This window comes from Barbus barbus (genome assembly GCF_936440315.1).
Source record: "Barbus barbus genome assembly, chromosome: 32".
Lineage (NCBI taxonomy): Eukaryota > Metazoa > Chordata > Actinopteri > Cypriniformes > Cyprinidae > Barbus > Barbus barbus.
Genome location: NC_136760.1, coordinates 8,530,361 through 8,554,733, shown reverse-complemented (window position 1 = coordinate 8,554,733; position 24,373 = coordinate 8,530,361). Strand labels below are relative to the sequence as shown.

Here is a 24,373-nt window from a genome sequence, read left to right as displayed (position 1 = left end):
TTGTTCTCTGCTGTGAAGCGGAAGGGAACATTTTGCCTGTGGATCTGGTGCCAGGGGAAATCTGGTTTTGAAAGTGGTCCAGTGCTCCTCCCTGCCAATTTATCCACTATAAAACGATGAGCAAGGATTAACTGTTAGTTTCATTTCAAATAGCTGGTTATGCAATGATATAAATTTTACATATTCCCAAATATTATGTTAAATGTAGGTCTGATGGCTGTACTTGGTAGGCATCAGGGTTGCTGCACAATTTCAGGATATTACAAGGAAGCTGCTTTTCAGGCAATACGCCCTCTCTCTTCCATTGTGATTTCAGGCATCAAAGGTTCCAAACATCCGGACTGTTCTTTAGGGCGTATTATTTGAGATTTGGCAAGAGATCAAATATGATGTGACTATTTTTGATATATCAGTAAGCCTTTGGACATTTAATAAATAGTGGTTTTCACCACTGACTCTTTGAAGAAAAGAGGTGTTTCCAGAAAGTGTTTTCAGCCTTTCAAATATTTAGTCATTTGTTTATTCTTTATCAGCATCTTGCATATTCATTACTGTATGCATGATTAGGTATGGAGTGAGACATATTAGCTTAGTTTCAATAAATACACCCAAGGAGGAACAGGGAAGTTTTGATTTGTGAAGGTTTCAGTATGTTTACATAGTGAATTAAGCTCTTATGTCAGTTGCGACTTCTCATTGTGAAATCTTTAATTTTCTGCTCTGATAATGTGTTTGCAAATTCCTCATATCAGAAAATGTTCTTCCCGTGATTGTGTAAAAAAAGCATGTTTTCCAAACAAGAGAGTGCTCAGTTTTAGCACTCCTTTATAGGTAATAGCAAAGAGCACACAGTGGAGCCCTAGATGATTTGTGATTCACGTATGCTTCTAATCATAGAGTCAGTGTAAGCTGTTTTGCCTCTCATAGGGTTTACTCCCTTGGAAAGAAAATTGTGCATTACGGTTTCAGTTGTTTTTGGCTCATTCATTTTGCTCATGTTCATCAACATGATGATTTTATGATGTTACTTCAGACAATAACATTTTCAAATTTTAATTTTTACTTTCTGCAATAGGTTAAACTGCAAGGATATGATTGTTCTCTACTTCATGCTTTGTTACTAGACCTTGACATATGTCTAAATAAATAAACACTGGCTGATGCTAAAGGATCCTGTGGTGGATGCACTTTAAGGCTATGTTCACACTTGGTAGGTTTGATCAAATTAAAATTAAATCCAGTGTGATTGCTCTGTTAGTGTGGTTCATTTAAATAATTGTGAACTCTTCCATCCGAACCTTGGTGCACACCAAACAAGTGGACTTGGTGCTCTGAGAAGGTGGTCTCTGTCTGCATCCAATGAACTCTTGTGCGATTTCACCAAAATATAAATGCAGCATTTTTTGGTTATGACCAAAAGAACCAAGAAGTACAAGTTTAACTGTAGTACAAATGTAAATATTATTTGTTATAATCTTTGACCGTTGTATTAACAGCAGCTCTCAATGGCATGGAAACATGCTTTTGATATAAAAATAAATTTATTCTCAAAACTCTTAACACTCGCAATAGGTGTTGCATATATCTTTGGTCATTATAAAATAAAATGATTTTCAGCTCTAGTGTGCTACCCGTCAAGCTATGGGCACAGTGGGGCATATTTGTGATGCGCACCCTAGTCATCATGGGAAACTACAACTCCTCTCACGATGATGTTATTCTGCTATTACCCCTGTCATTCAGCACCCTCCTCCCATCTGCCTTTCCCTTTGTCCCATGATCATTTCATTCATTAGTATTAAAGATTTCATCTTTATCAATATTGTTTGCATTTTCTCTTGTGTACAAACTCATTCTTTTCTTTCCAGTTATCATGAACCCCGATTCATCCAGTTTGTTTCTGTCTGCCTTTCTCCTTCTCAGCCTTGCGCTGTTTGGAAGCTATTAAACAGGAGGTCCCAGATGTGGCCCATTAACCCCTGTACCCCACAGAAGGAATCCAGGAGGGCCATGCTAACTTTCCTTTGTGCCCCCAAACAACCACTAACACAAACACCATGCCTCAATTCTTCGTCTTTAATAGCAACACCATCCATCACCCACAGTTGTGTTTACAGACACGCGCACACAGATATGATTCTAATTGCTTCATGATGACATGTATAGGCGTGTAGATTTGGAATTTGAATGCATTTAAGATGAAAACAAATCTGTGGTGAAGGACTTGTGTGTTCTTGTGTGATGCCTACCTTTGGTCATGGTTGTGTTCTATGGGAATGGATTTCACAGACCTTGACTGTTGCAACACCCGATCATTGGCCTACTTGGAGTATTTTTAATGCAGCATAGGTGCAGTCCCGACATGATGGTCTGTTTCAGAATGTAGGTAGCATGATTATGCTGCCTTCTAAGATAACTTCTGCAACAAGCTCAGAGATAGAATGTATGCAGACAGTGAGTGAAATTCTCAAATATTGATTAAAGGGGTCATATGATGCTTTTTTAAAGATCATTATTTTGTGTATTTGGTGTAACAGAATATGTTGACATGCTTTAATGTTCAAAAAACACATTATTTTTCAAATACTGCACATTATTGTCAGTCCTCTATACCCCACCTCTCTCAAATGCTTCGTTTTTGACAAAGTCCCTCCTTCCTTCAAACGCAGTCTGCTCTGATTGGCCAACTGGCACAGTGCATTGTGACTGGCCGAACACCACAAGCACTCGTCGGATATGTAACGCCCCTTTCCATAATCACGAGCTACAGCTTTCCAAATAAAAGTACAGACAGTTAATAATGTCCTTTGTTTTACCATCAGTTCAAGCCTGAGAGGGGAACAGAACTGAACTGTTTGCACACAAGCCGCACTTAAGACAGCTGACTCCACTGTGACGTGAACCTGTCTCTATCTCTCTCACACACGCGTGCACACACGGCGGGCAAAACTCTGCATTTGATCAGTCAATAGCAAATACTTAAATAACAAAACATACGTACAGTAGCTGATTCAGAAGTGCCAGATTATGCGCATCATACGACCCCTTTAAAACGCATAAAATGTTTAAATATTTTCAGTATCATTCGGTATCAGTATTCATTAGCCTGAACCATGTTTACATGCACGATATTTGTTCAGTCTGACTGAATTCATTCCAATTGATGAATCTGAATGTAGCGTTTAGCCTACATGTTTACATGAACGCTAAATAAAGTGATCGGGTTGATGTGCGCATTTATATGCCAAGGAATAAACCACCCCCTTCAGTCCGATCGAAATTTCATTTCTTTAGGGTTCAATTGAATCGATTAAGGTGTTTACATGAAGGCTTTTCAGTCCAATTCAGCATCAATCCGATTATAAACGGATTATTTGGTTGCATGTAAACGTAGCCACTGTGTATCACAAAGCTTCAGATCTTATTTATGGTAGGGGTGGCTCAATATCACTTTTTCAGAACTGATCCTGATCCAATACCAAAAATTCTGAGTATCTGCCGATACCGATATCGATCCCATACCTGGGCAGTTTTTTTTTTTTTTTCTTCCCCAATCAGTGTTGAATTTTATACCTCAGTGTGTGTTGACCTGATCATGACTTTTTTGTGTTAGACAATCTACCAAATATAGACAACTTTATTGTAAAGAAAAACAACAAATGAAGGCATCTATATAATTATAATCTATGACAAAAAAATACTATTATAAACCAGGTTATTGGATAATTCAGTAACAAAAGTTACTCTAGAAAAGTCATGAGTACACCAGATACCAGAGTTTCCGAGTTGGGTGGGTCATAAACTTTAAACATGGTGTAGGGGACAACCATTGCTGCTTTCAATGCTGTTCTCACAAAAACTACATCCCTTTGTCTAGTAGTGTATTTATAGGCTAGATATGAACGATCATTTGAAGCATATTGTATGTTTTTTTTAAGCAGTGAAATAAGCATGCATTTGACTGAAATTCCAGAATTGTCAGCAAACGGCATGTAGCACGGCGAACGTTTATATGATTGTCAACCAATGGGATGCTACATTTTATTCTTTCTGACATTTGAATACTACAAGCTCATAATCACGACTTCATAAGTGAAGATAAAGTTCTGCAAGATAAAGTCCTTTTATACAAAACCATTTATCTTTATTTACAGATCAATTATAATATTAGGAACATTTAATAATCTTAAAGAGGGTCTCATCATCTTCACTGCCGTAACCGTACGCGACACACAGTTTGAATGCTGAGTGGAGAATGACAGACAACTGCGGCGGAGAGAAGAGTTTGTCAACTTGACTTAATCTGTACCTCACATTAAACTATGGAACAGCTTAAGAACACTTGAAATATTGTGCATGAACACTTTATGGTGTTTTATAACGCGTTTGTGGCTTTTGTGGGGCTTAACAATAACAATATTATACGCATAATATCGGATATGGATCGGTCTTGTCTGACCGATACCTCGATAAATATTTTGATTCTCAAATATGTGTAAGTAAATGCATTTTGCACCTTTTATAGACTGTTAGTTGATCTATAATGAGCGATGGGCAAAGCCTAATAGTGTAATCTATTAACTTTGCATAAAAATCCGTCTTTTTACTTAAGTACCAGATATGGGTGTCATACCATAAAATATTTTTATTACTACTTTGTATTTAATGTGAAATTAATGAAAAACATTCTAAGTTAATTAGCCTATAACACTTTCATTGTACAAAAAGAGAGCAAAGAACGTTTATATTATCAAAGAACATTTTCACTTCAGTCCAGCGAGTTCAAGCACTCAAAAACTGCCATAACAATCTTTAAAGCTGTTTACACTGTGAAATGAATATCTTACTTACGTTCATACTTCTTCACTTTGTTGTTTCTGATGAGAGAATGTCAGAGAATTTAGTCAGCCAGCGCGCACGGTGACGAAACAGCATGTTTCAGCAATGACTCATCTGAATGCTTCTGATTGGCCCTTGCATTCATAAGCTCAACAGAATCACATGTGACTGGTTATAATGCACAGTGCTTTAAAAACGTGTGTGTTTCTGGCTCTGTGCCAGCCAGCGAACGCAGATTTTAATTTAGCAAACTGCGCATTTCACCCAAAATTCTTTGGTGTGATATGATTCTAAATTTAGTGGGGCCAAAGGGGAAGGGGGGGGGGGGGGGCAAGCTTGTTGACGGGGGCAACAAGCTTACTAATCCCCCCCCCACCCCCCGTAGAACCGGCCCTGCGCTTTTTCTCTCACTCTCTTTCTCTTTCTCTGGGGCTGTTCAGAGTAATATGAGATTCACAGCAAAGTGGGCAGGAGTCCTGCATGTTTTCTTCTTTCAGCATGATCACTTCTCTTCTTTACAGGCTTTCATTTGACAAATCCTGGCTAACAAAAAACTGCCATAGGAAGGATTAGAGTGTAGGTGTGTTAGTGATTGTGCCAGTATTTTTGCATACAGTCTCCTACATGAACAGGCAACTCATTTTGTTTGTCTCTTTCAACAGTGTAATGGTATCGGCAGACTCTTTGTCCACTAGGAAGTAAGCAGGTCCACCCACTGTCACCATCATTCATTGGAGCAGTGGACTCTTCTGTGTTGTAACTTATATCCCAGCCAAAGAACGTGTAACTAGAGTGAGATGATGGATCCTCTGGACTCTTTGCAAGACTCATCTCTGGACACCAAAGCTGAACGTATTGCCCGCTACAAGGCAGAGAGAAAGCGGGAGCTGGCTGAACGGTATGCCAACTTGGAGGAAAGTTCATCCCTTAATACACGGAGGGAAAAACATCGGGAAACCACAGACACCTCTGAGCAGAAGACAGATGTTTCCTCTGCAGTAAATCAGTACAATAAAGATAGCGTTGCTCTGAGCAGGCAAGGCGGCAGAAGCAATTCTGAGGCAAAAACAAATCCCACACCATTCTCTAACATCTTTGTTAGCTACAGTGATGAGAACAACGAAGTATCATGCTTACGCCAACATCGCAGGTGAGTTTGAGTCTCATTGTAATATCCTACAATGCTAAATATTGTCCATTTAAAAGAGTAATACAGATCTCTTACTGCTCAACAAGTTCAGACTGCGGGCACTCTGAACTTAATCATAGTCAGGGAGATTGAGCAGTGTAGAGGTCCACGCCAGGATACATCCTGCTGTTTTGGTGTTAACTTACCAAAACACATTCAACATGGAGTGTTTATTATTTCTGGGCAATTGCAAACATGGATATTACAAGCAAATGTGCAGGGGGTTCCAGATCAGAGAGGGGATGGTTAGGCAGCATCAGTCTGCAATGTGTTTATAATGTTTGTAAAATGGCACAGCTTTTTAAATATCTAAAGTACATCTTAACATCATTATTCAATACATACTAAAGTTCTGTCATTAAATAATATTTGATTACTTGGAATTAAAATTTGGTAACCATGTATGAATGCATCTTAGTCATTTTAACTGAACTTAGGACTGGTGGTGGTGCTTTTTTGGTCATTCAGTGTTTCTGTAAAAAATGGGGAAAAAACTAACAGCAGTAGTAGTAGTAGTGCTGGGTATCGTTCCAAATTTTTTGATATGGATACCAATACCGATACTTTGACTTCGATACCGCTTCCTGAACGATACATTTTTTAATACCAATTTTATGAAATTTATGAAGATTACATTATCTCAAACAAAAAAACAAAAAAGAGACTCAAAGACTTACATTAGATGGCAATCTGACGTTATTGCAAACGTTATTGCAAACACTCCATGGTGGTTTAAACAGAGCTTTGAGTAAAAGCAGAATATGACTCTTATTTATTGTCTTATGTAGCATGATGCTACAGTGTGCATGAATGGTCATGTAACATGCTTTCAGTCGTGTAATATGGACGGAAATCTTTTCTGAAATGCAGTGGAAACGCCTATGGACCAGGATCATTTTCATTTTAAAACAAAAACGCCCCAGTGTAAATGTAGCCTTACATCTATGGGGGTTGGGACGCTTTCACACTATTGTGACCGGTGTGTATACTAGTAGGTGTGTTCAACTGTGCAGACCGATCAGCGTATTACAGTACCACGAGAGCTATAGAGAGCAGACTGCTCCGTATGCTTTCGAATTGCTCTCATGGATATCAAACACCGATTGATCTGCACGGTACCGCTTCAAGTCGAACACACCTTGGGCCCTATTTTAATGATCTAAGCACATGGTCTAAAGCGCACGGCGCAGGTGCACTTAGGGCGTGTCCGAATCCACTTTTGCTAGTTTAATGATAGGAAAAACGGTCGGCATGCCCAATGCATGGTCTAAAAGGGTTGTCCCTAATCTCTTAATGAGTAATGGGTGTGTTTTGGGCATAACGTGCAATAAACCAATCAGAGTCTCATCTCCCATTCCCTTTAAAGGAACACTCCACTTTTTTTGGAAATAGGCTCATTTTACAACTCCCCTAGAGTTAAACAGTTGAGTTTTACCATTTTTGAATCCATTCAGCCGATCTCCGGGTCTGGCGGTAGCACTTTTATCTTAGCTTAGCATAGATCATTGAATCGGATTAGACCATTAGCATCTCACTCAAAAATGACCAAAGAGTTATGATAATTTTCCTATTTAAAGCTCGACTCTTCTGTAGTTACATCGTGTACTAAAACCGACGGAAAATGTAAAGTTGAGATTTTCTAGGCCGATATGGCTAGGAACTTTGCTGCCGTACCATGGGTGCAGCAGGCGCAATGATATGACGTAGCTATATCATAATAGTTACCTAGCTGGGGACTACTTTCAGGCGCTGCGTAATATCATTGCACCTGCTGCACTCATGGTATGGCAGCAAAGTTCCTGGATTATTACGCCAGAATGAGAGTATAGTTCCTAGCCATATCGGCCTAGAAAATCGCAACTTTTAATTTTCTGTCAGTCTTAGTACACGATGTAACTACAGAAGAGTCAAGTTTTAAATAGGAAATATCGAAACTCTCTGGTCATTTTTGATGACCAAATGCTAATGGTCTAATCCGATTCAAGGATCTATACTAAGTAGGGATGCACCCGATACTGGCCCGATACTGAGCTCCTGTACTCGTACTCGTTAAAATGCCCCGATACCAAACGCCGATACCACACCGCATGTGATAAGTGCCATATTCAGACAAAGAAATACAGACGACAGAACAACAGACAGCAGAATGGAGTTATTAGAGATTAAGGATGTCTACGAAGTATATGCATGCAATGAAATTAATGTTAAACATTCAGTATTGACACCTGTATAGCTGATGTGTGCGAGCTGATGGGCTAAGCAAAGCTCGGCAGCGGCGCAGATGCGCGAGCTCATCGAGTGAATATCCCTTTCTCACAGACATCACTGGATAGTTTGTAAGGCAAGGTTCGGTGCCTTGCTCAAGGGCACCTCAGTCGTGGTATTGAGGGTGGAGAGAGCGCTGGACATTCACTCCCCCCACCTACAATCCCTGCCGGCCCGAGACTCGAACCCGCAACCTTTGGATTACGAGTCCGACTCTCTAACCATTAGGCCACGACTGAAATAAGTGTGAAAATAACCGAAGATATTATACAGTCAAATCAAAATAAAGTATACTGTGACACATTATAACCAAAAATTCTTCATACAGTGGACTACCAGTAAAATTGATACAAATTTGGGACAAAAAATTATTCAGACCGAGTCTGGGAAAAAAAACTGAAGTTCAGGTTTGCATGAACCTGGTTTACAGCATGCCCAGGAGACTACAGGCTGTCATTAAGGCTAAGGGTGACCCGACAGAGTATTGATAGTTGTGTAAATATTGTCATACTAACAGGTGTCTGAATCATTTTTGGTTGATTGTAATCCATTATTTACATTTTCTATCAAAGTTATCTGACATTATCAAGCTGAATTTGTTCAGACACAGTTTTACTCTGAGTTCTTGTCATATTTTATTACCATTTTCTAAACTATAGCGAATAAACCGTGATAATGTGAGAAATTTTAAAGTTGTTTGAATAAATTTTGGTTTGACTGCATTTATTTGATAAATGAAGTTAACCAGTTAACATTATACATACTCTTTTGGTTTCTGCACCCAATATTTAAAAAATGTACAAATGCAATGAAAATATCAGTATCGGTACTCGGTATCGGCATGTACCAAAAATAAAAGTATCAGTTTCGTGTGAGTACTGGAAAAAGTGGTATCGGTGCATCCCTAATAAGCTAAAAGTGCTACCGCGAGACACGGAGATCGGCTGAATGGATTCAAAAACGGTAAAACTCAACTGTTTAAATCTAGGGGAGTTGTAAAATGAGCCTATTTCCAAAAAAAAGTGGAGTGTTCCAATTAAGAGCCAGTTGCGAAGAGCAAAGACTGAACGCGTCTCCAGAGAGGTAACGGAGCTGCTCGTGTGTGAGCAAATAGGTAGCCTAATTCTGGTATACAATGACTATCCATTGTGACATGTAAGCATTTTTATATTTATGTAGCCTATGAATAATAATCTTTTACACTGTAATCTTTTAATTTTTAATATTTAGCATGTTTGTGTGAGGCTGCGCGTCCCTGTGTGTAATAAGCAGAGTGTGCGCACGTTGTGGACCCGCCTAGGCACATATTACTAACGCACACTTTAAATAACAAAAATACTGCGCCATTGACTTTAGACCATGTTTTAAACCTAAGGTTTTACCTTAAAATAGCAACGTGCCAACAATGTGCCTGAACACACCTCGTTTTCAGACCAGCAAGCCCATAGGTGCACAAATGGGTGCAAATGCATTTGCTATTTAAATAAGGTGGCGCAGGACGTGAAAATGATAACTGCGTCGGGCTGAAACTAGCAAAAGACACTTGCGTCGCGTCTGGCAATCGTCCATCCAATCTGGCAACACTTGACTCTTAGGCTGCGTTCCACTCCACTTTTATGCACTTGCGAACTTCCCTGCTGCCATTTTGAAGTGTGTTCCACTTCGTGAAGTGGACGAGGGAAGTCTAAATGGACAGACCCTTGACCCCTCGATTTGACCGAGGGAGCGAGTCTGCTTCATATGCACACTTCAGGCCACTCCACAGACCACAATACAACACGACTGTGACTTCATCGCAGATCGCGTTTAATTTATCCCCACCCCAAACAACTCTATAATATATAAATATAATGTAATATACTTTTTTTTTCATTTATAACAGCCCAAGCATACCTACAGCGGGTAAAATAAGTATTGAACACGTCACCATTTTCCCAGTAAATATATTTCTAAAGGTTCTGTTGACTTGAAATTGACTTGAAACCAGGTGTCAATAACAACCTAAGTAATCCATACCTACAAATAAAAAACAAAACAAATAAATTCAGAAATTAAGTTATGTGTAATAAAATGGAATGACACAGGGAAAAAGTATTGAACTACTGAAATTTTGTACAAAAGCCCTTGTTGGTAATGACAGCTTTAAGACGCCTCCTGTATGGAGAAACTAGTCGCATACATTGCTCAGGTATGATTTTAGCCCATTCTTCAACAGAGTCTTCAAATCTTGAAGGCTCTGTGGGCCTCTTCTATGAACTGATCTTTACTTCTTATTTTCTATTGGATTCAAGCCAGGTGATTGGCTGGGCCATTCTAGCAGCTTTATTTTCTTTCACTGAAACCAATTGAGAGTTCCTTGGCTGTGTTTGGGATCAGTGAATATTTTTACATGGACAACAATAATCAGATTTTAACAGGATTAAGGATGAAGACGATACTCTGATTACGAATCTACCATGTAAACAGACATTAACTATGTTTACATGGACATCAGTAATCTAATTATTTACCTCATTCTGAAGAAGACAATATTATGATTAAGGTGTATACATGAGTTGCTTTTAGAATATTCCTTTCATGTTCCCATTTTACATGTTATAGTACATGGATTAATTAATGGCACGCGTCATTACGTCACCACACTACGCCATCCGACATCCCCTCCAGAATTTCACATATAAACATATAGGGTAAATGTACCTATTAAGCTCACGTACCCATTAACACACTTCCATTTTTGAGATCAGATTATAAAAAGAAAAAGTAATTTATTATCCTCCTTGATGTCTTAACCAATTGATGTGTTTGTTACTATATAACTCCCGTAATTTCAAGTCAATCAGATCATTGCACACTGAGACATGGGTCTCCGTGTGTTCACTCTGTCTGGCGGACATTTTGAAAGCTGTTTGAAAACTTTCACCAAAAGAGTAGCTCTTTAAATGTGTTTTTTTTTTAGATGTTTAAGCCTTTATTTTGGGTAATTTTCACTACTTATTGTAGAATTAAGAGATTAATGTTCAAACTTTTGCATTTTATAACCTGGAACATGGATGTGGGAAATAATTGCATTAGATCCAAAAGATAGTTTTAGCAACACCGCGCAGATGCTACAGAACACAGTTAGCTGACTAGCTGTATAAGATTGTGTGCTACGCTAATATACACTCACCTAAAGGATTATTAGGAACACCATACTAATACTGTGTTTAACCCCCTTTCGCCTTCAGAACGGCCTTAATTCTACGTGGCATTGATTCAACAAGGTGCTGAAAGCATTCTTTAGAAATGTTGGCCCATATTGATAGGATAGCATCTTGCAGTTGATGGAGATTTGTGGGATGCACATCCAGGGCACGAAGCTCCCGTTCCACCACATCCCAAAGATGCTCTATTGGGTTGAGATCTGGTGACTGTGGGGGCCATTTTAGTACAGTGAACTCATTGTCATGTTCAAGAAACCAATTTGAAATGATTCGAGCTTTGTGACATGGTGCATTATCCTGCTGGAAGTAGCCATCAGAGGATGGGTACATGGTGGTCATAAAGGGATGGACATGGTCAGAAACAATGCTCAGGTAGGCCGTGGCATTTAAACGATGCCCAATTGGCACTAAGGGGCCTAAAGTGTGCCAAGAAAACATCCCCCACACCATTATACCACCACCACCAGCCTGCACAGTGGTAACAAGGCATGATGGATCCATGTTCTCATTCTGTTTACGCCAAATTCTGACACAGCCTTTTTTCATACCCCAATGGCACGTTCGATCCACGGGTCCTTTACACAATTCTCTGTAATAAAGAATACATAAACAAAACACATTTTAGTGGAACATGACCTACATTCACAAACTTGTCTTCACATTCACAAACTTGTCTTCATAATATTAATGCACGCACTCATACACACGCATATACATACACACACACACACACACACACACACGTATACCATTATGATTATTTATGCCAATTTTGTGGAAATATATATCGGTTTGATATAATGCATTAATTAGGCTGTTCATGTGTCTTTTGTGAATGGGAAAATATATATCACTTGAATGTATAGCCATTAGACTCTTACCTATAGCATTGTGCAATCTGTGTCCAAAGCACTGGAGGTTGGGCCACTCATTGTCTTGCAGAGCTTTGATTATGTTGGTGCCGGTGTCTGTAGTTATACAGATGAGTCGGTCTTCAGCAAGGTTCCAAGAGCTCAGAGCATCTTTTAGCCCCATGGCAACTTCAGAAAAATATTTGCTGCTAGGTAGCACATACCTGGGGTCCAAAACTTTCAGCATGTGAATAAACCCTGGCTTTTCCACAGTATATATGGGCACCATATCTTTTGCAATATACATTGCGACTGCATCTGTGATCGATTTCCACCGGGCCCCATTCTTATCATACTGGATACAGTTTGTAAGACTGTAGGTTGTTTTTTGGCGGGTGTGCTTGTGCTGCCGCGGTCTTGTTCATTTCATAGGGCGCAACATCTCTCCCACTCGGTGGCATGCCTCTGTTTGAGGTGCTGCAGTAAATTGGTCGTACTGCTACCTTTGCTAGCAACAGACTTCTAACACACTTTGCAGCGGGGTGTTGTTTGTTCTGCGTCTGACGCCGCAAAACCGAACCAATTCCAAACTACGGATGACACTGTGCCTTTCTTGGGAGCGAGTTCTTCCCTGCTCGCTGCCATGTTGTCTGTGTATCTCTAATATAGCAAACGTGCGGGGGGAGGGCTGAGCCCATTCGGAACTACGGGAGCCCAGAGGGGAGCATCGGTGGATATTAAAGAGAAAACCGATTTTCATTCAAACAAATCGACGTTAACTACACATTCGAGTTAATCGATAAAATCGATTTATCGCCCAGCCCTACCTCCAACCCACACACTGGCAAGTAAAATCTGAGAATGTATTAGCCAGTGGCTAATATTAGACATCATTTAGTCGCCCAGAGTGAAGATTTAGTCGCATATGCGAGTGATTTACTTGAAATGTAGAGGGTTGGTCTGCCAGTTTGAAATGTTCTTGTATGAAGGACAGAGTAGAACTTTCTCTTCTTTGTTTGGTGCTAATTCTCTGTATCAATTAGTCTCTCCAGATCACTGTGGTGGTCTGTGAACAATTCCAATTGATCTGCTGTTGACTGACCAATTGTTAAATAAAAAAAAAAAAAAAATAGAAAGTACTGTTTGAATAAATCTACTAATAAATTCACAAAATAACTGCTTATTTTTATATTTAATGTGTACAAATTAGGGCTTTCAATGTCAACGCGTTGACGCATATGATTAATCTAAAAATCTTAACACGTTAATTAAACGTTTGATGAGGTTTGACCCCAACTTCTTGCCATCATCTCAGCGCGGAAGGTGTCTATCATTCATTGGTAACCTATCATTGCCTGTGTCCCAATGTGCACACACTATCCATCCTAAATTCTATGTGATATTAGTAATTTTCAATACTATTTAGGGCAGATAGGGTGGATAGTATGCACATTGGAACGCAGCAATTGTGTGATTATTATGAGGCGCCGGGCTAGACAAAAGTGAAGCGAACGCGGAGAGAGCGAGTGTGTCCGAGAGAGAGAGAGCGACAGTGCGTGAGAGATATGTATACTCATATGTGATAAGCGTACAGCGAACCAGTGTTGCCAGGGTTGTGGTTTTCCCACATAATTGGGCTGTTTTGAAAATACAGTCGAGGGAAAAATTACAGAGCCTTGGGTTGCGATTTTGTTTTTATTTTATTTTTTTATTTTTTTTTATTTTTTTGGGCTACTTTTATAATCCATACATGTGATCGCAAAAGGAAGTTATTACAAACACTCGATGGCGGTTTAAAGTGAGTTCTGAGTAAAAGTGTACTATTAAGCTCATAAATTGTCTTATGTAGCATGATGCTAATGTTAGCTCTAATGCACCTGCAGAACAGGTCCAATTCTTCTTCATAATGCATTTTGTCATATTACTTCATGTAAGGTCGCAAGAAAATGTTTTGTTGTATTTATTTAGAAATACTTTTGATAATAGTTGGGTAAATGTATACTGGGATTGAAGCGATTGTGGATTGGTAAACGTTTTATTGTCAGTATAAAGGCTGATAATGGCTGAAAAAAAAGAAAAGAAAAAGGATTATGTATCATATCTAGCGGAAGTATGAAAGGTTCTGTTTCCTTTAACTAGTTTGTCATGCATTTCTTTTTCAACAGATGTACAGGTAAATCCTATTATTTTAAATTTGAGAGTAACCATGATTAATTAACGCGATTTAAACATTTTAATCGATTGACAGCACTAGTACAAATATTTAGATTTAGATAATGGTAATGAAATAAGAAATGGCAAAATTGTGGCTTGGTAAAAGCATTTCAAGATGTAGGCTATAATAGTACTTTTTACATTAAGATCACCTAATCTAAACTAGTCCGTGGTTTCCTCCAGATTTGGGGTCTTAGGTGGTCCACAATTTTTGTTTTATTATCAAAGTGGTTCCCGTTCACCACCTGAAAACTTTTGTGAACTTCTGGTTTATACTGATGTATGCTCATTATTGCAGGCCTGACATCTGTAAGAAGGCAGATCTCTTAGACAAATAATTATTTCGAAAGAAATTAATTCTGGCCACCTGTTAAACTTTTATTTGATTTAAATTCTGTGATGTACTCGCTTGATTTTTTTTCAGACTAACAAAGTCTCACATTGTATCATTACAGTACCTTTCCAAAGATCAAAATTGCTAGTGTAAACAGTGGCATGTTGAATTTTTCCATTCTTAGACTTTAGACCATTACACGTCAAACCAGCCGGCCCTGCCCCGGCATGTCACTGTTTAGTCTTTCTTTGTCTGCATTGTAAAGGTCAGTATCTTATCTGAGCCTTATCTACAAAGGCTACGTCTTAAATTGAAAGTAAAACTAGACGGGATGGTGAATATCATCGGGGCCAAAGTGGGTGACTACATGATTTATGAGTTGACACTAGTCTTTAGCTATTTACTGAGGTATTTTTGAGGGTCAGTGAGATTGTGTGCATCAGATATGCTGGTGTTGAGCTTGATCTGACAACATGATATTCATCTTTGTGTCTGCTGACACAGAGCTTAATTTAACCTCAGTTTTTCCCCTTACTGCTATATTGTGCTGCACAATTGCAGCTAGTAATTAACTAAATGTTACAACTGCTTGCATCTGACTAAAAGAGATGGGAGAAAAAAGTGAAACAGAAGACTAGTTGTTAAATAGTGAGTGATCTTTGCCTCTGCCAAAGAGATGTTTTCTTCCTTTTAGCTCCCCTAAGGCGTTTACATCAAACACTTGTAATTTGCGGTACCAAAGACATCTTCCAACTAGACAACACTACTTTACAGAAGTTCTAAGAGACCATGAATTATTATTATTATATTTTTTTTTCATTCTTGTTTTCTCATTGTAGCTTCCTCCAGTAACTTCACGAGCACAAGAATTCTTTGACTGGTGATTTATTGACTGGTTCATAACCAACCGATGCCGTGAGAACTAAATACACAAATATAAAGTAAAAACAAAGAATATAAAAATCATAAATACATAAAATAAATAAGTTGTCTTTACAAGCATTCTAAACAAAGTTAAGTTTACCTAATAATTTAACTATATTTATACAAAAATTTCCTTTTCACACAGTAACAACATTTACAACAACCACTTGTAATACAAATGAAACTTACTTCATTGGCTGCTTGTTAGTAAAGGAAGAGCTTTAAACTTGCTTCTGGTGTTCCTTTTAACTCACGATGAGTAGAATAAACTTTAAAACACACTTTAATTCGTCATACTTTTTAGCTCGCTATCTTTGATTCACCATCTTAAATGGACATTTTTTTTTCTCTTCTTCTTTACTATGCACCTTTTCATAATAAAGGTCTTTACTAACCGGTGCTCATTGAGCAACTTCAAATTAAACGTCCTAAACAAAAACACTTGAAATAATTTAATAAACACGAAATACAAACTGACGGCAGTTACACTCGTGATTATGACTTTATTTTTGTTGTGATCTCGACATAAAAGTTGTTGTTCCCTTTCGATTCGTTCACTTCGACATTGCATTACTATGCTTATGGGGAAACCCTTCCTCCAAATACTACTGAAGCCTTATTGAATTACGCCAGTTAAACTGGCCAGTGGCGTTCAAGCTTTCCACTCTATATAGGGCAGCGCTTGTATTCAGAATCTTTTCCTTCAGCCATACTTCTACGAGAAGCAAGAAGCCTATCGACTTCTCTCCCCTGCTCCCTTGCTTCTCCCCACGCCTTTCCGGTGAGCTTCAGAAAAGGATGACCTCTCGCAATTGCCCCTCCTGCGCAGAGCCAATTGAACTCTCTGATGGCCACAAGTCATGCTTCTTTGCCTGGGTCGCGCCCACGCAGGCAGCACTTGGGGGGTCAGACTGCCCCGGGGGGTAGGAGATATGAACCTTCGTTCAAGGCGATGAACTCGCCCAACTAGCTCTGCCGCACTCTTCCTCTGCAGCCTCTTTTGAGCAATTAGTAAAGTGCCGCGAGCTTCCGATGTGGATCTGTCAGGGTCAGGTGACGAGCTCACGCTGGCTCCACCCCAACAGAGGCGGTAGGCCACCGGCACTTAGGGATGAGTACCGAGAACCAGTATTTTTTTTGGACCGGTACGTAATTGGGTCAATCAGACTACTGATAAGCTTCAGAACAAACAATACTGTTATCGATACTTGTGCTGTTTTATCTCTGTATACTTCAATGTTAATTACGAATTAGAAGCTGCTGCTTGACATTTTCCTTCACTGAATGATGTCGCCGACGTTTGTGCAATGTGCGTGTGATATACAAGCGCATGTGTGGTGTATGTTTGCGTGCAATCAGTGGCGGCAAGAGTGAAACGTTCAAAAGTGTGGGCTCACATCACAAAACTAAGCAACATCAGTGTCAGATGCAGTACATGCAGTAGTGTAATAGTGAACAAAGGAGGCAACACCAGTAATATAATGACACATTTACAAACAAAACATAACATCTACCTCAAGCAATGCGCTGTATTTACTATGTCTCCCGGCTCTCCAACTGTAACTCGTGAGACACATTCGCATCAAATGTTGATTCAGCGGTATAGTTACAATCACGAGACACTGCATGTATTTGCAGTCACAAAAGTAAATTATTTGCGTGTGCTAAAGCCTTGCTGGTTAAAAATTTCATTCGCATGTTGCTCTGACATGCGCTTATTCAGAGCGCGTTACACCTGAAGCGTGCTTACAAAAGATCGGTCAAACAGCACATGATTACAAACAGCACAACTTAGTTATCTTAGTTATTGTCTGATTGCGCGAATACTGTCAAAAACACACAAGGTTTACATATTAACACAGTTATGTCTAAAGTAAACAGTCGAGGGAGAAACAGATGCGTGCTCTTAAAGGGACAGAACTGAACATGCTGCCGATTGTCATTAAAGGGATAGTTCACCCCAAAATGAACATTCTGTCATTATTTACTCACTGTCATGTTGTACCAAACCTGTATTAATTTTTATTCTTGTGCTGAACACCAAAGAAGATATTTTGAAGAATGTGGGTAACCAAACAGTTGCTGGTCTCCACTGACTTTGATAGTAGGAAAAAAAAAATATTGAAGTCACTGGGGACCAGCAACTGTTTGGTTTCCCACATTCTTCAAAATAACTTTTATGTTCAACAGAAGAAAGAAACTCATTCAGGTTTTAAACAACTTGAGTGAGTAAATGATGGCAATTTCCATTTATGGGTGAACTGTTCCTTTAATGTTAATAAAATAAAACACAAAGAGAAAATAACTAATTGTTCTTGACTGAAGAACTTTAATGCAGTTGCTAAAGTTCAGCAGTAATAAAATAACTTGAAATTTACAACAACTTTTCACATCATATCTTTTTGCACCTAAGAGTATCGATAAGTACCAGTATCAATAAGCGGTATCGGTATCGATAAAATGTAAACGATACCCATCCCTACCGGCACCGGAATCAAAGCCGTTTTCCTGACGCTGTCTCTCGGAGCTGTACCCAGCGCCGAAGACAAGTCACTGTACCTCGAGCACTGCTTGCTCCGCTGTGTTCACCACACCCCCCTGCCTGTTGCGGGCAGAAGATTTGATAGTGGTCGTATGCCATCCACATTGAAAGTGTATGTGGCCGCTATAACAGCCTTTCACGTGCACATAATAATCTCCCAATCAGCAGAAATGACCTGATTGTACGATTTTTAAAAGGAGCAAGAAGGCTGAATCCTCCTTGCCCTTCCACCCTACCTACTTGGGACTTGGCACTTGTGCTTGAGACTCTCACAGGACCCCCGTTCGAGCCTGTGCAATCAGCGAGCTTGCTCGCACTCTCTCTCAAGACAGCGCTCCTGCTTGCGTCTTTTAGGACTTGATCACCATCATACTCTACTTATTTAAGCACCGGTTCGGCCATTGCATCATAACACATAATTTTGTTTAAGTGAACAAACTTCAGCTGATCTATATGTGATGGCGCCGGCGCAGCCGACATTTCATGTTCTCTGTTTCACCAGCGTTAACTCCATCCATGGTGTGATGTGGCATCGTCTAGTCGTCGCGCCCCCTTTGACTTTCGACTAGGTCCTCTAGACTGAACTGTGTTTACCAAGAGCGCCAATATCATTGCTGCTCTCATTACGGTTCCATATGTGAAACTTGATACACTTAGTCAAGCCAGGATCCATTGCTGTAACACGGCGGGATTTTATGCGTTCCCCATAAGCATACTAATGCAATGTCGAAGTGAACGAAATGAAAAGGAATGCTCTCGGTTACTCACGTAACCTCGGTTCCCTAAGATGAGGGAACGAGACATCGCACTTGAGATACTCCCGTGTCACCTAGCTCAGGATCTTAGAATGCCAACTTGCTTCAGTCAAGATTCTGAATGGATGACGTACAAGCGCTGCCTTATATAGAATGGGAAGCGCTTCATAGTTTCACTGGCATGATTCAATAAGGCTTCAGTAGTATTTGGATGAAGGGTTTCCCCACAAGCATAGTAATGCAATGTCTAATGCTATTCCCTCGTCTCTCCCACGAGTAAACAAGAGTGTTTTCTCGTTATCACGACAGCGGGACAGTGGACCTTCTTCGTGATCACTATAATTTATGCAGTTCATTACTGACATTTAATTAACTTATAAATGTTAAATGCTTGAATAAAAATTATCGTTTTGCTTGAAATTGTATGTTATTACTGCTGCACGACTCATCACATTTTCTCATTTGCAACAATGCCAGACGGCACATAACCAACCTTCAACGTTGAAATATGATTGAAATAATGTCAGTTGTTCTTTCAACATTGTAACAACATTGAAATAATATTTAATGTTAAATGGTTAACAAAAACCCTTATAAATCAACGTTGATATTTTTTTTTTACAAGATCTGTACATTGAATCTATGTAATGTCTTCAACAACATACAAAAGATATTTCTGCCTTTGATCATGAAACCTATTCTAAAACCTAAAGGTATATTTGAAAATATAATTATCATTAACAACAATAAAACTAAATACATTTCGCTACATTACACTGAAACTAAATACATTTTTCCTCTAGTTTTTCGGCCTTATAACATCTGGCAAAGGGGCTACCAATGAAAACTAGCCTTTGGGCTTATTTGGGTACATTTACATTCATGAATGTTGATTAATGTACACGGTCTCTTTTTGTGAAATAAATAAATTAAAATAATTAAATAAATGAAACAATTCCTATTGGTTGTTTTACCTTATTGCTTTGATCATGATTGGGAATGACTGAGCTGCTGCTCATTTTGAGATTGCTCGGTCAGTCTCAAATTATTTTATATTTGTCGGTTAAATTTTTATTTTGAGCGAATTTGAGTCATGACGTGTCAACGGAGAAAAAAAACTGGAATGTGAACACAGAGGAAGGGTCAGATGTGATCTGCGAGGTCTTATAAACATACAGGCAAAATCAGGTAAGAAAATGGCTATCTTTATTACCTTTCAAAAATAGTAAAGTAAGTTATACCAGAGTTTACAAATGAGTAAAGAACATGTAACAGAGTCCCATTCAAAGAAGGTCTGTTCACTCGACGGCCATATTTGCGCCTTTGGTAAGCTCATCCAATACCAAGTCCTATCTAGATGAATGGGGGAATCCTGAAATCTCAAAAACTGCCCTATGAACTTAAATTACATTTTTCAAATCAGCAACAAAATCTGAAATGTACTGGCCCATGAATGTTGTTTCTTGTTCACAAATTGCATAAAAAAAAAGCTAATTTTTCAGGCTAGACCAGCCAATGCGCATGCGCAGTTATAATGCACTTATGACTGCATATGTGTATTGGCTGGTCTAGCCTCAGGTTTCTATGGGAACCAGAGCTTCTAACAGCTGCTGCAGTGATGCAATGACTTTACCAATCAGCGATTGTCTCTTTCATTTAGAAGGCGGTACTATTCCTCCATGTTGCACTTTGCAGTTTCTCCCATTCATAAGTATAGGAGTGAACCGTATTTGTAGGGCTGGGTTATATATCGCATACGATATGCATGCGCATCTCATCAGTGAACTACGGCTCCGTGTATTAAATGCTGCTCCATTTGAAAACAGGTGATGAAGATTTAGCTCTAATCAAGGAACCAGCTTTACTGACGAAATGCGCATGCATATCACATTCAGTATATCGCCAAGCCCTACGTATTTGTATATCTATAGTCTTTGCATGTAACCTGCAAAAGATAAATACTTGTGTGTGTGTGGGGGGGGGGTATTTTTGTATTGCTTTATCATAGATGCCAAAGTTAGATGCTAATCATCTGATGCTGTTGTGAGTTGTGTTATGTGGTATGTGTTAATGTCTGTCTTTTAGAGATTTTTCACATTTTTCTGATATGAATGCTATGAATTAGGTCTTATATTTTTAATTGTATAATAACAGTCTCAAAGATAAGATACTCTGTTTTCTGAATATCATATAATGGCAAATGTCAGTTCAATTTAAATGCATTTAAAGATTGTTTAAAGGAATGTATAAAACGAAATCCTGCTTTTTAAGAACATTTCAGTAAACCATTTCTTTGTTCCCCTTGTAGAGTCATCAAGGATCCAGCTTAATGGCAATTTGGTAAGGAATTGTTAATCTGCTACATTGATCTGTCACTTCTGGTAGAAATTCATTGACCTTTTGTGATAGGTTTTGATTTTACTTAGTTTAAAAATGTATTTAATTTAATTTGTCTGTGTAGATTCATCACTAAACCATCCAGGTGTTAAAACATAAAAAAAAAAAAATCATTTTTAATTAAAATCACTGGACTATAAAAAGCTTAAGACATTTCGGTGTCTATCCAAACACCTTCATCAGTTGTAAAAACAGGAAGTAACTCTGGCTAATATATCCACAAAAGTCACATGATCAACAGACCTATAGAGGTCATATGACTACTAGATTAAATGTGTAACACATGCCAGAGTAGATGGTGTTACAGCTCATGATGGTGCCCCTCCTACTCTCTGAACAGACCACCCCGATCTCTCCTTGCAGCGTTGTGGCACCGTTTCCAGCACAGCATCATAGGAGTGGGACAGATTATGTCTCAAACCCGCTCCCCTATTCAAAGAGGGACGCTCCACCTTTACATGAATCGCTTCCTTTACGCCTCTTTCAAACCACCTCTCTTCTCTATCCAGAATTCTCACCTCATGGTCGTGAAAATTGTTTCTTTTGTTGTAGATGCAAGAAGACTGCCGAATCCTGCCCAGAAGAACTTGCACATCTATGCTGAGTCAAAAGTTTTGTTTCTCCTATGTATAAATCCTCACACTCCTCACTACAATTAACAGCATATACAACATTACGTATTTGATGTTTGGGAATCTGGTCCTTAGGATGGACCAAATGTTGTCTCAAAGTAATCATTGGTTTGAAATACACAGGAATCTTATGCTTGGAGAAAACCCTTCTGAACTTCTCAGATACTCCAGCCATATGTGGAATAACCACGTTTTTTTTTTTTTTTTTTTTTCGGAAATTATGTCTCCTTTGTTCTAACGGTTTCACCTCCCTTTTCCGTTTTGTATGTGTTTTGATAAATTGCTCATTTGGGTAACCACATTTCTTTAATGCTTGTTTGATGTGATTATTCTCTTGTTCTCTGGCCTCTGGAAATGTGGGTATACACTCCGCTCAATGTTGCAAGGTGTGAATCACAACCAGTTTTTGTTCTAATGGGTGGTGTGAATCAAACAGAAGATACTGGTCCATATGAGTGGGTTTACGGTACACTTCCACTTGTTATCTCTTGTCTTCACCCACTCTTATAGCACAATCCAAGAAAGGAAGTTTGTTGTCCAACATCTCCTCTTTGGTGAACTTGATATTTATATCCACTGAATTAATGTGCTCAGAGAACACATTAATCTCCCTTCTCTTAATCTTCACCCATGTATTAGGTGACACTGGGGAACCCATCGCACATCCATGCTTCTGTCGATAAAACTCATCTTTGTACTTGAAATATGTTGTGTTTAAACACAATTCCAACAGTGAACCAATCTCTTCCGGACTCAGTGGTGTTCTCTCACCCAGTGTGTGGTCCTGACTCAACTTATCCTTTACGATTTCAGTCACCTGGGCTGTCGGCACACAACAATGATAAACAATGATGTAACATCATATGACACCATAGTCTCATCTGATTCGTGTCACTCGTATAGTTTTGAATGGGGAAAAATGCAACACTCAATATGGCCGCTCAACCGCAGGAAGCCCCGCCTTCTGAATGAAAGAGCCAATCGCTAATCTGTAAAGTCAGCACTTCAAGATTCAAGATTTTTATTTGTCACATACACAATTATACAGAGTATAACCAGCAGTGAAATGTAGGTCAGGTCCGCTCCAATGACAGTGCAATTATATAGAATACAAATATGAGAAAAAGAAAAGTAGAAAAGAATAAAATAAAATAAAATATAAAAAAAAAATATATAAATGTGCAGGTCAGTATGTTGTTGACTTAAATAGTAATATAAGAGGAATGTGTAAAAACGTTGTACAGGGTATTTAAATAGCAGCAATATGAGGTAGAGAAAAATTATGAATAGCTTATTGATATGGTGATATTTACATGGAGTCAAGTGATGTTATGGCACAGAGTTAGAGTTTAGGAGCCTGATGGCCTAGGGGAAGAAGCTCCTAAGTCTCTCAGTTTTTGCCATCAGGCTATGGAAGCACTTACCAGATGAAAGCAAAGTGAATAGACGGTTACCAGGGTGATTTAAGTCCTTGATAATTTTGACATCTCTATTTTTGCAGCGTTTGAGGTAGATGTCCTGCAGAGAGGGGAGAGCAGACCCTGAGATGCGCTCAGCTAAGCGCACAACTCTGTAGTGCTTTGCAGTCCTGATTGGAGCTGTTTCCATACCACACTGAGATGCACTCAATACACTTTCTATGGTCCCTGAATAGAAAGTTTTCAGGATTGCTGGTGAGACCCTGAATTTCCTCAGCTGTCGCAGATGGTACAGTCTTTGCCTGGCTTTCTTAACCTGTGTTTGGATGTGTGTAGTCCAAGTCAAGTTCTCTGAGATGTTTACACCGAGGTACTTGAAGCTACTCACCCTCTCCACAGGAGTCCCACTTATCATGAGAGTAGTGTAGGGCTGCTGCTGTCTCTTCCTACAGTCCATGATCAGCTCTTTAGTTTTGCTCACATTCAGAGAGAGATAGTTGTCCTGGCACCATGATGTGAGCCTCTCTACCTCATCCAAGTATGCAGTCTCATCGCTGTTGGAGATGAGGCCCAGAACCACAGTATCATCAGCGAATTTGATAATAGATGTGGAGCTGTGAGAGGACACGCAGTCATGCGTGTAGAGAGAGTAGAGCAGGGGACTCAGGACACAGCCCTGTGGGGCTCCTATGTTCAGAGTGATGGAGTTTGAGGTGAACTGGCCAACTTTCACCACTTGAGGTCTGCCGGTGAGGAAGTCTTGAATCCAGTCACAGAGTGAGGATTTTAGGCCGAGGTCTGTGAGTT

General features: G+C 39.2%; 1 protein-coding gene across 4 annotated transcripts in view; it reads left to right on the top strand.

The window, feature by feature from the left end:
* Nucleotides 1–24,373, top strand: part of LOC306852479 (supervillin-like) — a 151,086-nt gene that overhangs the window by 30,735 nt on the left and 95,978 nt on the right. For 3 of the 4 annotated variants that reach the window (XM_079389350.1, XM_079389347.1, XM_079389349.1), the window contains one exon: nt 5,502–5,989. In XM_079389350.1, the coding sequence (XP_079245476.1) occupies nt 5,637–5,989 (353 nt within the window). In that variant the 5' untranslated portion in view covers nt 5,502–5,636. Of the gene's footprint in view, nt 1–5,360; nt 5,420–5,501; nt 5,990–24,373 lie in introns of those variants that run through there. The other variant, XM_079389348.1, reaches the window with a different exon arrangement.